General features: G+C 37.5%; 1 protein-coding gene across 4 annotated transcripts; it reads left to right on the top strand.

Annotated features, from left to right (window-relative positions):
* The first annotated feature begins 8,811 nt into the window (after nucleotides 1–8,811).
* On the top strand, nucleotides 8,812–15,902 carry LOC115981862. Of its 4 annotated transcripts, none has more exons than XM_031104275.1 (10): nucleotides 8,812–9,042; nucleotides 9,190–9,284; nucleotides 9,939–10,005; nucleotides 10,143–10,218; nucleotides 12,284–12,360; nucleotides 13,955–13,985; nucleotides 14,100–14,222; nucleotides 14,331–14,484; nucleotides 14,647–14,742; nucleotides 15,374–15,902. In XM_031104275.1, the coding sequence occupies exons 1-9, from the start codon at nucleotides 8,893–8,895 to the stop codon at nucleotides 14,702–14,704; spliced, it is 831 nt and encodes a 276-aa protein (XP_030960135.1). In that variant the 5' UTR covers nucleotides 8,812–8,892; the 3' UTR covers nucleotides 14,705–14,742; nucleotides 15,374–15,902. The 4 variants fall into 4 exon arrangements, with proteins under 4 accessions (XP_030960135.1, XP_030960133.1, XP_030960132.1 ...); XM_031104273.1 differs by having other exon boundaries at nucleotides 14,331–14,552; XM_031104272.1 differs by having other exon boundaries at nucleotides 8,813–9,042; nucleotides 14,331–14,548.
* The last annotated feature ends 1,153 nt before the right edge of the window (nucleotides 15,903–17,055 follow it).

Here is a 17,055-nt window from a genome sequence, read left to right as displayed (position 1 = left end):
CAGTATATTTACTGTTCATAACAGTAAAATTTGTCCCCAAATGCGGGCCAAAAACAAAAAAAAAAAAAAACGTAAATGGAGAAAACGCAACCGCAGAAACGCGGAGGGCAAACGCTCTCTAAATATTGTTTTGAGAAAACATACGGTCAGAGGTGGAGTAAAAGTGTTGATTTATGCCACCGATCAATGTTTGCCACGTCACAGATTTAAAGAAAAACCAATAGACTCTAATACACACAATTTAACTTACTCCGCACACACATATCAGAGAGCAAAGCTAGAGAAACAGCACCAACGCCTAACCCATTCCGCCTCACTGCAGCGCCATTGTTAAACCCACCATCCATTTCCATATACACCACCGGAAGCTCCCTCTCGGCCCAGAAAACTCCCCACCGCAAACCCACTTCCGAAAAGCCTCCAAATTGTCAACCCAATATTCTCAGACCCATTCTGAACCGCCGCAGTCGTAGACTCCACTGGGCAAGAATTCCGAATCAAAAGCCAAGGGAGTATACAATCAGAGTGGCTTACACGGCATTTCTCGAGCTTTGGATCCGAATTCGAATTGCTCTTTGATCCTTTTTTTTATTCTTTGTTTGATCAGTGGGTTTTGGGAATTTTGTGTGGCTTGTTTGGGTTTTGGGATTGTTTGATCAGTGGCGTTGATCTTCTGTGGTTTTGATCAGTAGGCTTCATTGATGGTGGCTGGGTTGATTGTGTTGGGTCTGTGAGGGAGAGATGATAGTGTTAAAGAATGAATATTTGATTGAATAAAAAAGGAGCAGAACAAACCTTGAACTTCGGTGCGGTGGCGCCAGCTCCAGAACGACGCCGCGGCGGGGTGGAGCTCTGGTGGTCAGATGAGGCAGGAGGTGGAATGGGTTACGCGTTGGTGCTCTTTCTCCAGCTTTGCTCTCTAATACGTGTGTGGAGTAAGTTAAAATTGTGTGTGATAGGTTGTATTGGTTTTTTTTTAAATGTGTGACGTGGCAAACACTGATGGGTGGCGTAAATCAACACTTTTACGTCTACTCTTGACCGTCTGTTTTCTCGTTTGTTATTTAAACACTGAAAAGCATAAACAACAATACCAACAGTCCCCAAGTGATGACAGATTTATTAGTTACGTTACGGGTCCGTTTGGATACAGCTGAAAACTGAAAACTGAAACTGAAAACTGAAAAACACTGTAGCAAAATAATTTTTAAATGTATAAATAGTACCGTGGAACCCATTTTTAATATTTTTTTCTGAATAAAGTGATTGTGGGTTCCATGAATAGTGCTCAAACAGTGTATGAACAGTAAAATTTGTCTCTGCACAGTAAAATTTGTCTCCCACACAGTGTATGAACAGTACTTTTACTGTTCATTGGCTGAAAAAAAATAAAATAAAATAAAATCTTAAACGCACTCGTAGCACAAGTTCTTTTTTTGCTAAAATTGTGCTATTTAGAAATTTTGGCCCCTTCGTTGCCATATTTAAAGTAGGCCAATCTTTTTTTCTTTTCTCCTTTTTTTTTTTTTTTTTGGGATGAATTTAGACTTTATTAAACAACAACTAAACAAAACAACAAGCTTCCTTCCTGATAATATCATCAAAACAAAAAGGACAACTACCCAACACAAAAGAACCAAAAACTTTACAATTGAGAGACCACTTGGCTAAGGTGTGAGCAGCAAAATTAGCCTGCCTAGGAATCCAAAAAACGAAAAAATTAAAATGAGAAGCTAACAAATTCGAATATCAAAACAAAAGGATCTAATTCTCTAAGGGGGGGCTGACTTGGATTGATCAAAGTATCATGACAAACCTTAGAATCGGGCTCAATAGAAATAGCTACAGCCTCCAAACTTTCTGCGAATAAAAAAGCCCATAAAGCCCATTTTATAGCTTCAGCTTCAGCCTAGAAAGAGAGGGTGGTGTTCACTTTTTGGGAGCAAGCAAACACCAACTCCCCTCTCCAGTCTCTCACCACCATAGCTATTAAAGCACAATTTGGGCCAACTGCAGCATCCACATTGATTTTAATAGAATAACGAGCTAGAGGCGACCATGATTGGACAAAAGGCGTAGAAACAAGAGTGCTACCAGCAGAGACTCTTATTCTTTTGTGATTAGTCCACAGTCTTAGGATATTGGCTTCTAAAACATCAAACTCAAGCAACATACTGGCCAAAATGGCCAACTGGCCCTAAAATCGTAACTATCTAATTAGTAGGCTCTGTTTAGAAACATTATATGTTACTAGCATCTCGAGTCTTAAAGACTCGATTTTGGGCTTCAAAATCGAGTCTTTGAGGCTCGATTTGTATGCTTGGACCACGTCTGATGTGGCAGAGTTGCCATCTGGCATTCACATGGAAATCGAGTCTCTTAGACTCAATTTGCATGTGTGTGCCAACCTGGCTGAGCGACATGGAAGCCCCTGGAAATCGAGTCTTAGAGACTCGGTTTCCAATTGGGGTTTTTCAAAATTAACGTCTTCGTCTCTATTCTCGCACTCTCACTCACACTCACACTCACACCCTCTCACTCTCACACAAACCAGAGCACTCTCACCCTCACTCTTACATTTTCATTTCCCACACTCACAAAACTCTCTCATTTTCTCTCTATCTCTCACACGGCCTCTCACATTCACACACGCTCACACACACACAAAGAACCCTGCTGGCGTCGACGAGCAGAGCCCAGCCCAGCCCAGCGACGACGCCGACGAGGCTGAGCCCAGCCATTGGCTCCTCTCCTCCTCGATCTCTCTCTCCCTCACTAGGAGATCCTTTCTCCTTTTCTCCCTCTCTCTCATTACCACCCCCATACCCATTCATTTTTCCTCACCATACCCATACCCATACCCATTCCGATTTTGCTTGGTAAGTTATTTATTTGATTTTTTGTTTTGATTATTGTGAAATTTTGGGTTTGGATTTGGATACTTAACATTTAGGTTATTTATTTAATTTTCAGTTTTGATTTTTGTGAAATTTGGGTTTGAATTTTGTGGTGTAATATGTAGATACTTTATTTAATTTTTATTTTAAGATTTTTATGAAATTTGGGTTTGGATTTGGTGAGTGCAGATGACATTCAACTCTCTTTGGCTGAAGTCAAACTTGCTTGGATAGTGCATATTGTTGATGCCATCCTTAAGACTTTCCAAATTTCTGGCTTCAGGTTAAATTGTTATTGCTGATTAGGATTATAGCTTTTAGGAGAGAATTGTATATCTCATTAGGCCCATTTGCTTGTCTATTAGGAGCTTAGGACTTACAAGTTTATATGAAATAGTTATCTCATATATTTAAATGTTATAGTACCATTACAAATTACTAAATTATACGCATATAAAAAAGCACTTAGTAGTTTGCTATTGAAGAAACAAATTACATAGTCTTTTTTCAGTTATGTATTTTGGTTGATTGGTTATGATTTAGGTTTTTCGGTTAGGAATGGTTTTGTTTAATTAGTTTAAATAGATGGATTAGATTTAGTTTTGATTAAGGGATTTTGGTTAGAAGTTTTGTTTAGGTTAGCTCGCTTGGCATAAATTGGTTTTAGGTATCTAGAATCGATTTTGCATATTTGGGTTGCTTTGATTCGGCGAACAAAGCACATAGAACTTACGGCTTTAAGCTACGGATGCTTTTGAACTCTAGGAACCAAATGCCTCTTTGAAAACAAAACCTAAACCCTATTCAATTATTGAGGAGGGGGATTTAAACGTTGGTTTTCCTTATAAAAGAGATCAGGAAATGTCACTAAATTACAAGATTCTTGGCCCATTTAAACTAATTCTAAAGCAGAATTGGACAACAATATCTCTAGAAAGTTTAGATGTTCAAACAAGCATATCTCATCCAATTTAGTCTGATTTAGAACTGGGTTCTAAGTTGGCTATGGAAAAGTCAACAAATTTTTTTCTTGGTCATTAATATTAGTATAAAACACAAATAATGTGTCACATCATATTATTTTTCAAGTATAAGCATGATTTGTCAATTATCACCAAAGTTGTATCAACACCACTTTAAATGCTATCTCTACTAGCGTTGTCAACTTGTCATTAGAATCTGGCTTATTAGCCACTTCTTTTTTGTTTCTCCCCTTCTTATTTTTTTTGTTTTTGATCAGTCATTAGCTACTTTACAATTTGTCTACATCGACATTCCTCTTTTACCAAACTTTTGCATAAGATTTCTCATTCCCAAGGGATAAAATAAAATAAAATAGAGAAAAGTCAAAATATCCTCCATTTAAGATTATGTCTTACTGCTTTACCACTATTAAAACTTAAATTATCATTAAAAATAACCCAATTGATGGTTTCCAACAGATTTTAAGAAAAAGTACAAAGAACAGTGGGCAATTTATTATGCCATAATGCTGTATCAAGAAAGCAACTAGTCTTTGTTGAGCAGATAATAACTGCTTGTCTGAGGAATTGGTTTTCTATTTGATGGTAACTGCCAGGTTGGCTCCCTCTCAGACAAGCAGTTAAATAAAGAACATCAGTTACTGAAACCATAAGATCTTTAAAAAAGGAATAATTGAACTTCAAACTAAAAGTTGCTACAAAGGTACTGTGTCAATGTTTTTTTGATACATTTTAAGTTGGGAGTGGGGATTTAAACCCTAGATGTCTCTGTTGGAAACACCAAGCAATGCCATTGAGCTACAAGGCTTCTTGGCAAAAGTAGTGAATCAAAGTTAAATTATTATTAAATAAAATGCATTACTACAAACGCAATATACCTTGTCAAGGTCCTTAACAATTTTAGCCTCTGGTGAAGAATTCTCCTCATATTCCAACCACAACTCACCTATTTCCTGGGCTACAATTTATAAATAGGAAGTCAAAAATTGTCAAACAACTAATCACTTTCAGGTAGAGGAATAACAAATTCATTTTCCTAACATTGACAACAACACGTGCGCACACATAGAGTTAGTGAATAAAGTACCTCTTGACCCTCCACCAAGTAATTTGCACATGTGGTCTAATGCTTCTCGTTCTTGTCGACTCTTCTCTTCCTTTGAAATCCCATCTGAAGGTGTAATGTCCCCAACAATGGCTATTCAAAAAAAAATTCACAAGGTAAAAATAACTTTTAATCGTTCACCAAGAGAATTTACTAAAGAAAAACACAAATAAGTAGAGATTATACAATGATCCTCATAAATCACGACTAATAGAACTTTTAAACATTTAAGGTCACATAATTGTAGTGTACTTGTAAAAGGATTAGTTCAATCTGCTGCAATATCATATGGATCCAATCCACTTACATGTGGCTTTGGACCATCATTCAATATAGGAAAAAAAATGGGAAGGTTATGAACACTTAAGTGTCCTCATTGGAGTATAGTAATTCTAGTTAGACCTAAGTGATCTCATTGAGATTCTAATCAGCAAGTTTATATAGCTAGTAAAATATTAAATTATCATATTTTTGTGTTATTTAGCTCAGAAATAACTTTTGCACCATCATATCTATGTTTGCTTGCAATGTCAATATTACATGCTAATTGCTTATCATTCTTGTGTAGTATGGATGCTGCAAATGCTGGACGGATTGACCATACACAACCTGGCCCTATTGACGATTCGGTGTTAAAGTTGCAGCCCACCCATCGGTCAGAAACTATTTGGAATGGGCAGGTACAATACAGCAGTAAATATTTATGTCAAATGTACACGCATTTAATTCATACAATGTACATGCAGACGTTTGTCATATGTTAATCCAAGGATCCGTTTTGTGCAGGATCCAGGGGACCTTACTTGCCGTGGCCGTACTGAAGATTTCTCCAATTGAGAGCCAATGGTAGACGATCGAGTCGTTGACATCATTAAGGCATTGGGCTTGGAGGGACTGCTAAGGCAGTCGGGTAGAGAGCTTGACCACGGCCTAATTACAGCCTTAGTGGAGCGATGGCGGCCCGAGACTCACACCTTCCACATGCCACATGGTGAGATGATCATCACATTGTAGGATGTGGAGGTGATTCTCGGGCTTCCTGTCAATGGTGACGCTGTAACAGGGAGCACACAGAAAACTTGGACGACTGTGTGCGAGGAGTTCCTTAGCTTTCGACCTATAACTCAAGACCAACATAAGGAACTTCATGGCCAAAGGATTCTCATCAAACGGCTTTTGGAGCAAGTTGCTAATCCATTGCCGCCTAATGCCGAAGAGGATGAGCTGCATAAGTACGCACGATGCTATATCCTAGCGCTACTGGGGGACACAATATTTATGGACAAATCTGGCGATAGGGTGCATCTAATGTGGGTGCAGCAGTTGGAAGACCTTCGTAACCCACGAAGGTACAGTTGGGGAAGTACTTGCCTTGCATGGTTGTACCGAGAGCTATGCAGGGCAAGCCATAAGGAAACCAGTCAAATCGGTGGGTGCTTACTGTTGGTGCAGTATTGGGTATGGGCCAGGTTCCCCTATTTGTGCCCGGCAATTGAGCGTGGCCCACCAGTGGGCGCTTATGGTCCTCCAACGCGTGGTCCTCTGTACCTGAAGTAAGTCTCTACCTTATAAGGATTATTTCTTATTGTAGTGATATTATTAATTGAGTAAATATCTATAGCATTATCTTAGTAGTTATATGTGATAACATTATAGTTTTAGTCATGACATTATCTTAGTAGGAAAGTTCTAAATATTGATCTTTTGTTCTTGACAACACTTGTAGGTGGGCGTGGGTCCCAAACAAGAAAAACAGGCCTGCCCACATCTTCAGGGATAGGTATCGCCAGCAAATAGCTTCAATGTTGCCAAGCCAGGTATGAAAATGTCTTGTTTAACATGTTAACATGTTTAGGAATAAGATATATGTTTGGTGAATTTTGAAATATAAACATAGCTGCCTAATGTGTTGCGTACTTGTTTTTGGGATACTGTAGGTGGTGTGGCAGCCGTATGAAGCCGATTTTGAGGACCTTCCACCATGGTGCATTGCAGGGAGGGCTGTGTGGACGGCAACGGTGCCGCTTGTATGTTTCCACCTAGTAGAGATACATACACCAGATCGTGTCGTTCGTCAATTTGGGATGATCCAAGAAATTCCCGCCGATGTTGACACTGACACCGTGCTTCATGCCTTTGATTTGAGGGGGAAGGTGGGCGTTGATTGGATGCGGAAACATGCTCTGCATATCATAAATTGGGGTAACCGCCTTCAACGGTGTTGTCAAGCAGTGCTTGGTGATATGCCTCCACAGCATGAGTACTTCGATTGGTTCAAAAGGGTGACTCGGAGGTTCATTGATGTTCCTGGTGCTACATTGATTATACTGATAACTTCTCCACATCTTGTACATATTACTGTACTTCTTAGCATGAAACCACTATTTATAAAACATGATTTATGTGGTCCAATGTATGCTTAGCATCAAAGAAGTAGGTTAAAGTTGTTTTCTACTTAAGATTCCTTATAGAGAACTTTGTTCGTTTACCTTATAGAGAACTTTGTTGATTTCAAAATCTAATTTCAAAATCGAAGGTCATATTTCTTATTTCAGCCTTAGAGTTATGGTATACATTCTTCTTCCCAATTTTTTATGGAATAACTTGAATTGCCCTACAAGCAGAGGACCCATAAAACATTGATTGTTCATTCGTACATACATAAATTGTATTGCATTACTAATATACTTGGTTTTTCCATGTGCAGATTGAAGGATACCTCCGTTTGTTGAGCCGTCACCCGGTGGGCACGGAAGACCACCAGGGCATTATTGATGTGCTGACTGCAGTGCAGGCAATTGGCCGTGTACGACCTCGGGACCCTGAGGTCCCGAATGAGGAGGCAGCTACTCCTGCGGCAGCAGCTACTCAGAGGCCAAGCACTACTGAGAGCCCAAGCACGAGCATAGCTCCTACTAGACGTCTACCTGTTCATACCCTTCGAGTTGTCCCTACCTCTGATCCCCCTCCACCCACCCCACATCCATCCCTTAGCCCCACAATCCCTTCACCCACCCTACATCCATCTCGTAGTCCCACCATCCCCCCATTGACTCCACATCCTTGTCTTGGGTCTGACATTCGTCCACCCACCCCACGGTCATTTCCTGAGGTGTCACCCACTCCATCCTTTGACTTGGGTATTCATCTAATCCCACCTGACATACAGCAGGAGCCACCCTCCGACAGTACATCTATTGGCCCTTCATCAGCCATCAACCCACCCCATGTTCATGTTGAGGAAGCTGGTGGGTTACCTGTTCAACAAGAAGGTCGACCGAAACGCATATCAAAGGCACCTCCTTGTGGGACAGGGGGGCACAAACATGGACACAACGCTGGGCCCGAGGCATTTGACGAAGGACATGCAAGACCTCCTCCTTATTATACGAGATGGCATAAGGTCCAAAAAAGGTAACTGAAATGATACATTTTCAAAGTTTATTTTACAATATATGAGCAGCTAAAAAGCATTATTTCTCATATAATAATTACTTAATCATTATGGTTTGTTCGTTAATTATGTTCATGAAGATGATGATGCTATGAAAAGGCCGGAAGCACTAAAATTCAAGTTCAGCACAATAAAAGTAGAAACAAATAACTTTTCTAATGCCAATAAGCTTGGAGAAGGCAGCTTTTAGGTCGATTTTGAAGTGGCTGGTAATGATTCTAACTTATTAATTTGTGATGTATTTAACTGTGGCCAATTATCTTTCTAAACAGAGCCTACTAACTAGATAGTTACGATTTTAGGGCCAGTTGGCCATTTTGGCCAAATAATTTGGTTGAAGTATTCAAGTAACTGGGGCAAAGCTGATTTTGGGTCTAGTACTTTATATAAAACGGGTCAACACGTCTCTGTGTCTCTAAACTGAAAACTCTGTGTCTAGGCCTTCCATACCCAATGCCACCCCTTCTCAATTGTGAGTGTAGCTTTGAGAAGAAAGAGCTTAGAGAGATGGAGATGGATATGTACAGATGTGTGGAATGTGGGTTTCGGATCAAAACACTGTTCGTGCAGTACTCACCTGGAAACATCCGACTCATGAAATGCGTACGTACCCATTTGTTTTCTTTCCTTTCTTCCTTTCTTTCTCTTTTTTGTCTTCCTTAAAGTGTACATGAATTTAACTTTCAAAACTTTCATGTGGCTTGTATTTTGTATGATGTCTAACAAATGGGTTTACCAATTATGTTTTAGTTGTTGACAGATGTCTTTCTTGGCAATCTTTTGTTTCTTGGTACTTTTCTTCTTGCAACAAAGATATTTCTGAGCAAATCAGCTGGAAGCCTAAGGTGAGCATTTGCATTACATTGAGCTGTTTGCTTATGTTAAGACTTGGCAATCTCTAGAGTGGCTTCTTGGAATAATATTTTGTTAGGTAGTCCTTAAGCACTGATCAGTTGGGAAGCTTTCTCAATGTGATCAAGGAATTAAGGGTAATTGATTTAGCGGAGAAAGAAGTATCTCCTGCATTTGAATGATCAGTTAATAGTTACAAGTTATGGTGTGATAAATTGAAAGGTAAATAACATGAGAACAAGCAAGTAGTTGAAATGATGGTATTAAGCCCAATGATTGTCAAACTCTAAAATACCAAGAGATTCGAATTCATTCGTGAGAATTTGGAGTTAATACACATGAGCAATGTTGCCTTGAATGGTATACCCATTTGCAAATATGGTTAAGCTTGTAGAGAATGAATTATTTTAATCTTAAGGTGATATGATACAACAAGAAAGCCTAATAGACTACAGGTTGAGTTTGTGAATGCTTACAAAAAGACAACATATGATCACCTTGGAGGCATGGCCTAATAAGACCTAATAAAATAGGACTCTTTTAGCTAACCTTAAGTATTTAGATGAGGCACTTCTGTTCATAATGTTATCATAGTTGCATCTGGAACAATATTGATTGGTTTGGCTTATTCTTCTTAAATTGCACAGGATTAAAGATATTTTGCTTGCAATCTTGATTTCAAGTTACCTCAAGATGTTTCTTATCGTCATGATGGTATGATTTTCTAATGTCACTTGGCCATCAATAGTATGTGAATGACACATTTTATGGTTCCTGCTGCCTTCTTTGGCTAGTCTCTATTGATTAATTAAATCCCAATATCCCTCTAACTTTAATTAAGCCTTCTACAGGTCTGGGAGTTTCCATCTTCTGTGATTTTCATCACTGATCTATTTGTTTTATCATCCAACACAGTGGCAGTAAAAGGTACCTTGTAGTTACAGTTCTTAGAAGATGATAAACAACCATTACTTTTCATTATTGATAATCTTGTATGCACTGTTATTGATTGTTATTTCATGCCTCATTGTGTTGATGGTAGATGGGTTGTTAGCTAAGTTTTTATTTTCTTCTTTAGTACTGTATTAAGTGATTACTTTAGCTGAGAATATAAAGTTTTATGCTTACTTTGGAATTCCACTATCACTTCAATGATCTTTAGGCCTTGTACCATTTCAGTCTCTAGTATGTCTTCAGCTCCCTTTGTCTATGCTGTTAAAATTTTAATGTGCAGTAAACAATTTAGTTTAATATAAGCATTTAATCAGAGCATGAAATTTGGACAAATCCTAGATTTTGAGTTCAAATTTGATTTTTTGTTTAAATGTGTGCTCAAACTTTTGAAATAATACTCTATTTATAAAAGAAAAAGAAAAAAAGAAAGAGAACAAATATTTCACATCTACCATCTTTATTTGAGGGTGCTAAAAAAAATTCAGATATGAAGTACATAGCAATCAACTAAGCCCATGTGTGGACCTTAAAATCTTCACAGTGTATCAGTTTAGTAAATACTTCAGTACATGGAGTATGATTGAATATTTATATCAAGACTTGTTTCGCCCTAGTTACTGAACAGAATTTTGGCTTTTTAGGCATTATGGCTTGTGGGCTCTAATTGGAAAATTCTTGAAATCAAAGTCTGAAGGTTTGGTAGGCAGTGATAGCACTGTCTTAATCTTTTAGCAAATGGAACTGTCATTCGATTTGAAGGCCCTTTGGTGTACCTTCCTGTTAGTAGATCTCAAAGTAAACATCAGTTTGGTTTTGTAAAATAGGTATATGAATATGTGGAATTATGTGCTTTGCATATACTAGAATAACCTGCTGTTATGTTTTAACCTGATATGTGCATATCGTAGGTTTAGAAAAAGTTTCTGTAATACTACTACCCCTTTGAGCTATTAGTTGAATTCTATGATATAAGAATTGTACTTGATTTGAAAGATGTTGTTAAAATTAGTAACTTTGAGAATTGTAATCCTTCTCAATTCCTTTCTATAAGCTAATGCCATTGTACGGAAAATGTAAAACATAATTTATCTTATGTTTCTGATTGTAAGAGGCCATAGAAATATGATAGCCTAGGCTCAAAGCTACATATTTAGAAATGCAGTTGAAGATGGTAGGATGATGGGTAGAAGCACAAATGACATAGGTTCAATAGGATGGTACTAAGTTGCTTTCTAGGTGGTTTAACATGCTTGAATGCGATATGTCATATGGGATTATTTTGTCAGTTCTAAAGGCTCCAAATGGTGAAGGGTGAAAAAGATTTGATGTAGTTGCTTAGGGAAGATTTGGAAGCTAATAATTTGTGCATGAGTGCATCAAAAAGAGCTACAGAGCTCAGAAGCAAGAAATAGTTATACATGTGTTTCCCTCTTATCAACTTTTACAAGTTCATTTAGGAACATTAGGTACTTCTTAGATTTATTTTATGGCATTGACTCAGTTTTCATCTAAATGGGGTTTTGAGTATTTCAACAAACAGGTTGGCAATTTCTTTGCATTTATCTGGAGTAAATCTCAATAAAATGTCATCATTTTACTAGCGCAGTTTGCCATTTCTTTATTTAATGGTAGTTTGTAGATGCAGGCTGCAATGGTTTTTTGATTCAAATAGATATATATGTTGCTTTGATCCTTAGGATCCCAATAAATGTGTGCAATAGATAAATTTATTTTGGCTTCCCTCAAATGTTATTCTCTGGAGCTGCTTCTGGGCTGAGCATAAACTGCTTAGCCCATTAGGTGTGAATGCCCCTGGATTACCTGACAACTGATTCTGGCGGGTGGGATTAGTTGCCCATAGGTTTTACTGGCCAAAGTTGAGTCCAAACAGCTCTCCTTTAGAAAGGTTCCCAACGTTATTAAAAAAAAAATGTTATTAACTTGTGCAATTTATAACTATTGGGTGATTACTGTAGTTGAATAAAAGATAGTGCATGTTACAAAGCCCCTTACAAACTAATTCTCTTTTGTGAACCAGTGATGACTGAATCAGCTATGAGTAGATGCATAGGAGCCTGCTTCAGTGCACATGCTGTTAAGATTTTCACCACTCAGGTGCTTGAGCTAAGATCATTGAGATATTCTAACTTCTTTAGTGATTTAATGCCTTGATTGTTGTATTGAAATACAGTAAAATGCAAATTAATTCAATTATTGTTTCTTTCTCAAAAAAATTTGGGACTTTTCTCATACTGAGATAGTGGCAGTGGGATTTACTGATAAGAGTGTAATAGTCTTGCATGTTATGTTTTCTGGCTAGTGCACATGCGGGTTATTCAAATATTATTTTTAGATGACAGCAATAAGAGCCAACACTTAGCTCCAAATATTTGGGGTTGGTTATGGAAACTCGACATATTAATCAAGTTCAAAACGTATTCTTTCATTCTATTATATCCGAAATCATAGTTTTCATTACATCTTTAATTGACAAGTGCTCTTTTGCTAATTTTATTAGTATTATTTTAGGACTTCCTCTACCTTTTTCGTTCCATTGACTAAAATCAAACTCTCTTTTTTATTGGTGCATTAATTGCTCTACTTTGTATATGACCAAACCATTTCACATGACTCCCTCCCATCTTTTTATTAATAAAGGCCATCCAATTTTTAAGCAAATTTCCTCATTTCATATTCTATCTTATTTTTTTCATTTATTCATCTTAACATTCTCATTTCAATTACACTTATTTTATAAACATATTGCTTCTTAACAACATTTAGAGGGGCTAAGTCTCATGAAGTTGGGGAGTTTGAAAATGTGTTGTATGATTATGTTGTTTATCAGGACCGTATCTATTTTTGAACTTTGCTCTGTATGTAGGGTCCAAGGAAACTTATGAAAAGGCTGATGAGGTTCTAAAGTAGGATATTTTGGATTGTTGGACGCCAGAAAATCACTATGGATGGACTGAATCTAAGTGTTAAACATTTCTAGATTTAGACCATCTATAATGATTTTCTGGAGTCCAACAGTCCAAGATATCCAACTTTAGAACCTCATCAGCCTTTTCATCAGTTTCCTTAGACCCTACCTCTAAGGTCCACGAAAATGGAGGTGTATCATAAGAAGTCGGGTAGGTGTATTCAATCGATAAGTGGACCAAATGGGGACTGTATGCCCGTCAGCTACTCCAACTCAGTACATGGTCTTCTTCTTCGGGCTCTATCTGATTGCTTTGGGGACTGGTGGGATCAAACCTTGTGTTTCATCATTCGGTGCAGATCAGTTTGATGATACTAATCCTAAGGAAAGGGTAAAGAAGGAATAAATTTCCAACTGGTTTTATTTTTCACATTGTCCTGACATAAGTAGTTTTCAGTTCTGCAACATGTATTCCTAGCCATTGTTGGTTTTCTTTTGTCATCGAGGGACCTATTTCCATTTAAACACAGAAGTTAGTTATGAAAAATTGAAAGCTTATTTAAATGCATTGCAAAATACAATGGAATATTATGATTGTGTTGAAAAATTTAGATATTAGTCGGTAAAGAACTATCTAGTTGTCAACTCTTTTAGAAGCAGCCTCTTCAGATTTGCAACTTCAGTTGAAAGCTAGCTTTGGTTTTGTTACTTTATGTCATTTTAAATCCCATAGGCGGAAATATATACTACTGAAGTGATCACAATCTTTGTCTCGTTTTGCAGGAAGGACTGGCAAAAATAAAAGAAGTTCTTGGTAAGAACATGATGTAGGAATGATAAACATCTTAGCTTTGAAATTGCTGGCCTGGCTGGTTTTCTATTTTTCTAGCAGTTGTAGAAATCTTATAGTGCCTTTTGTAATCTACAGATACTGTGATGAATATTTATATGAAGACTATGACTGAAGATGATGACAAGGAAGTTGTCGCTCAAGCTTGTATGAGCATAGCTGATATCATCAAGGAATATGGATACGTGGCCATTGAGCAATGTGAGTTAAATTTTGCTGCCTTCATTTTGCCTTTTGTTCATAGGAATATGTCTGATGCAAATGAAATGACATAGTTGGAACTTGCCTTTTGACGTAATCTGATTTCAGATGTGCCTCGGCTTGTTGATGCTACTTTGGTATTGCTCCGAGAAGAATCTTGTTGTCAGCAAGAAGAATCTGACGGTGACATTGATGATGATGATACCAAACATGATGAAGAGCTTATGGATGCAGTTTCTGATCTTCTTCCTGCATTTGCCAGGTCCATGGGTTCTCATTTTGCACCTATCTTTGCAAAGTTATTCGATCCTTTAATGAAATTTGCGGTAGGTTAGCACCTGATTTTGTGGTATATGTAGTTGCATTTCTATGCTATCGTTTCTTTGTGTTATTTTCTCATTGTTTTAATTATTGGAAAATGCAGAGAGCTGCACGCCCTCTGCAAGATCGTACTATGGTGGTTGCTTGCCTCGCTGAAGTAGCTCAGGATATGGGTCCTCCAATTGCTGCCTATGTCGATGTAAATTTTATTACTCTTAAATATTTGCCTGCAATATACTTTTGGTCCCTTAAATGTAAAAAGTAATGCCTTAGTACTGGAAGATCTAAATGCCACCAAAATAGTCCTCTGTCCATCAATTGTTCACTCTTTCTCTCTCAACTCACCTCCCTTTTTATCTTTCATTTTCTTTCCCTTGAAAGTGAGATAAAAAGGCAAGAAATATTCAAGGCCCATCATATTTTCATGTGGAAGAGAAGCTTGGAGCTTTTAAATTAAGTCCCAAAAACCACCACCAACACTCAATTTTTCAAACGTGTGAATGAGTTCTATGAAAATATGATGTGCTTATTTAGATGCATTGCAAAATACAATGGAATATTATTCATTCATGGGAGGTTATGTGCCTTCTTTATCTTTCCTAATTCTTTCATGATTGAGTAAGCATATTATTGGAAAGAACTTGTTCTTTAGAATTAATGCTTTGTTCAACACAAATTACTTATCTTTGTGTAGAATTGTACTGATGACATGAGATCATTTCACTGTATGTACCTGCATGAAAGTTTGACATTTTTCCCAACTTTGTCAACTGCATAACAAATTCTGCCCCAGGAAAAAAATTCACTGTTAATTTATTTTTGCTGCACAGGTGCCTTGATAAAGCCGCTGTAGTGTCAGATGCTGAGATCAAAAGTGAGGAATTCTCCAATCCATGGAGGCTTTGCACTGTAACACAGGTGGAAGAATTGAAGATTTTGATCCGCATGTTTCCAATCTAGGCTACTGGAATTGTCTTTTCTGCTGTTTATGCCCAGATGTTTACAATGTTTGTGGAGCAAGGAATGATGATGGACACAAGCATTGGTTCTTTCACCATTCCCGCAGCCTCTCTCTCATCCTTTGATGTCATCAGTTTTATTTTTTGGGTCCCCATGTATGATAGGGTAATTATTCCAATTACAAGGAAATTTACTAGCAAGGAGTGAGATTGTATTACAAGGTTTATATTATGAGATTTGTATTACTGGAAAGGTTTGCTCTGTAGAAATTTGTATTACAAGATTTATATTATGAGATTGCGGGATCTGCATTTACAAAGTTGGACAGTAATGCTCTTGGTGTATTTTATAATAATGTTATATTAATAATTTAAAAATGCAATACATTTTGTTTTTAATGTATTACATTCACGTGCCTTTGAAATTTGATGCTCTTAGAACTAGTCTAGATAGGTGATTACCGAATACAACCCTTGAATGTTTAACTGTTTAGTGTGGAGTACGGACCAGTGGGCAATTTTTTGCTCCTGCCAACCCGAGAGTTCAAGATTGGTTAGGGGGAAAATTTCCCAGTGGAAATCGAGTCTCTAAAACTTGATTTCCACTGGGCAAATTACGAAAATGCCACTTGAATGGAAATCGAGTTTTAGAAACTTGATTTCCACTGGGAAATTTTTTTCCCCTGCCAACCCGAGAGTTCAAGAGTGGAAAATGTCTCAATGGAAATCGAGTTTCTAAAACTCGATTTCCAGTGAAGTGGCATTCTTGTAAATTGGTGTTGAATGGAAATCGAGTTTTAGAAACTTGATTTCCACTGGGGAATTTTTTTCCCCTGCCAACCCGAGAGTTCAAGACTGTTTAGGAGGAAGTGTGAAAGCAAAATTTCCCAGTGGAAATCGAGTTTCTAAAACTCGATTTCCATTTAAGTGGCATTTTTGTAAATCGGTGTTGTAATTTATTTGCGATTATGCCACCCAAATGGAAATCGAGTTTTAGAAACTCGATTTCCACTAATATTTTTTTTTTTTCGTTTGTTTTGCAGTCCTGCAGGTGTAAACCAGAATTACTTTTTTCCCTTCCCCTGCAATAGTAAAAGAGATCCAAAACACATCACATGGTCAGCGGTAAAGAAGTAGATACAAGCATAATCACCAGTCAAGGAGAGAGTACATCAGATGCAAACAATCGGATTCAAACAGTTACTATTCATGGGCATTTTACTTGCCCTTAGCACACAAAAACAGTCAATACATTATCATCGGTTCAAACAAGGCCGCTGTGGTTGAAGTTGCCAAAGTAGTAGCTATATTGCCAATGCCATATCATTGCATTACAGGAAAAAGCTGCACAATGCAATTAATGTAACGAGTACAATGGATAGCAAATGTTCAATTAGAACAATATTTAGCAATAAACAAAATAAAAACTAAGTCAATACAACATAGACTACATAGTCGTCTAACACCTGTCCATACTGATACAACATACTCTACATAGTCACCTATAACTTGTCCATACTGATACAACATAGTCTACATAAAATTTGCTGCAC

The sequence above is a fragment of the Quercus lobata genome, chromosome 3 (genome assembly GCF_001633185.2).
Source record: "Quercus lobata isolate SW786 chromosome 3, ValleyOak3.0 Primary Assembly, whole genome shotgun sequence".
Lineage (NCBI taxonomy): Eukaryota > Viridiplantae > Streptophyta > Magnoliopsida > Fagales > Fagaceae > Quercus > Quercus lobata.
Note: the sequence above shows the minus strand (reverse complement) of the source record. Positions and strands in the feature narration are given on the sequence as shown.

What these genes read in the sequence shown, in the direction of transcription:
- LOC115981862 (XM_031104272.1), top strand. Translation starts at nt 8,893, where the DNA reads ATGCCACCCCTTCTCAATTGTGAGTGTAGCTTTGAGAAGAAAGAGCTT. An exon ending in AAAAATAAAAGAAGTTCTTG is followed by an intron (nt 13,986 to 14,099) that starts GTAAGAACATGA and finishes TGTAATCTACAG; the next exon opens with ATACTGTGATGAATATTTAT. An exon ending in ATACGTGGCCATTGAGCAAT is followed by an intron (nt 14,223 to 14,330) that starts GTGAGTTAAATT and finishes ATCTGATTTCAG; the next exon opens with ATGTGCCTCGGCTTGTTGAT.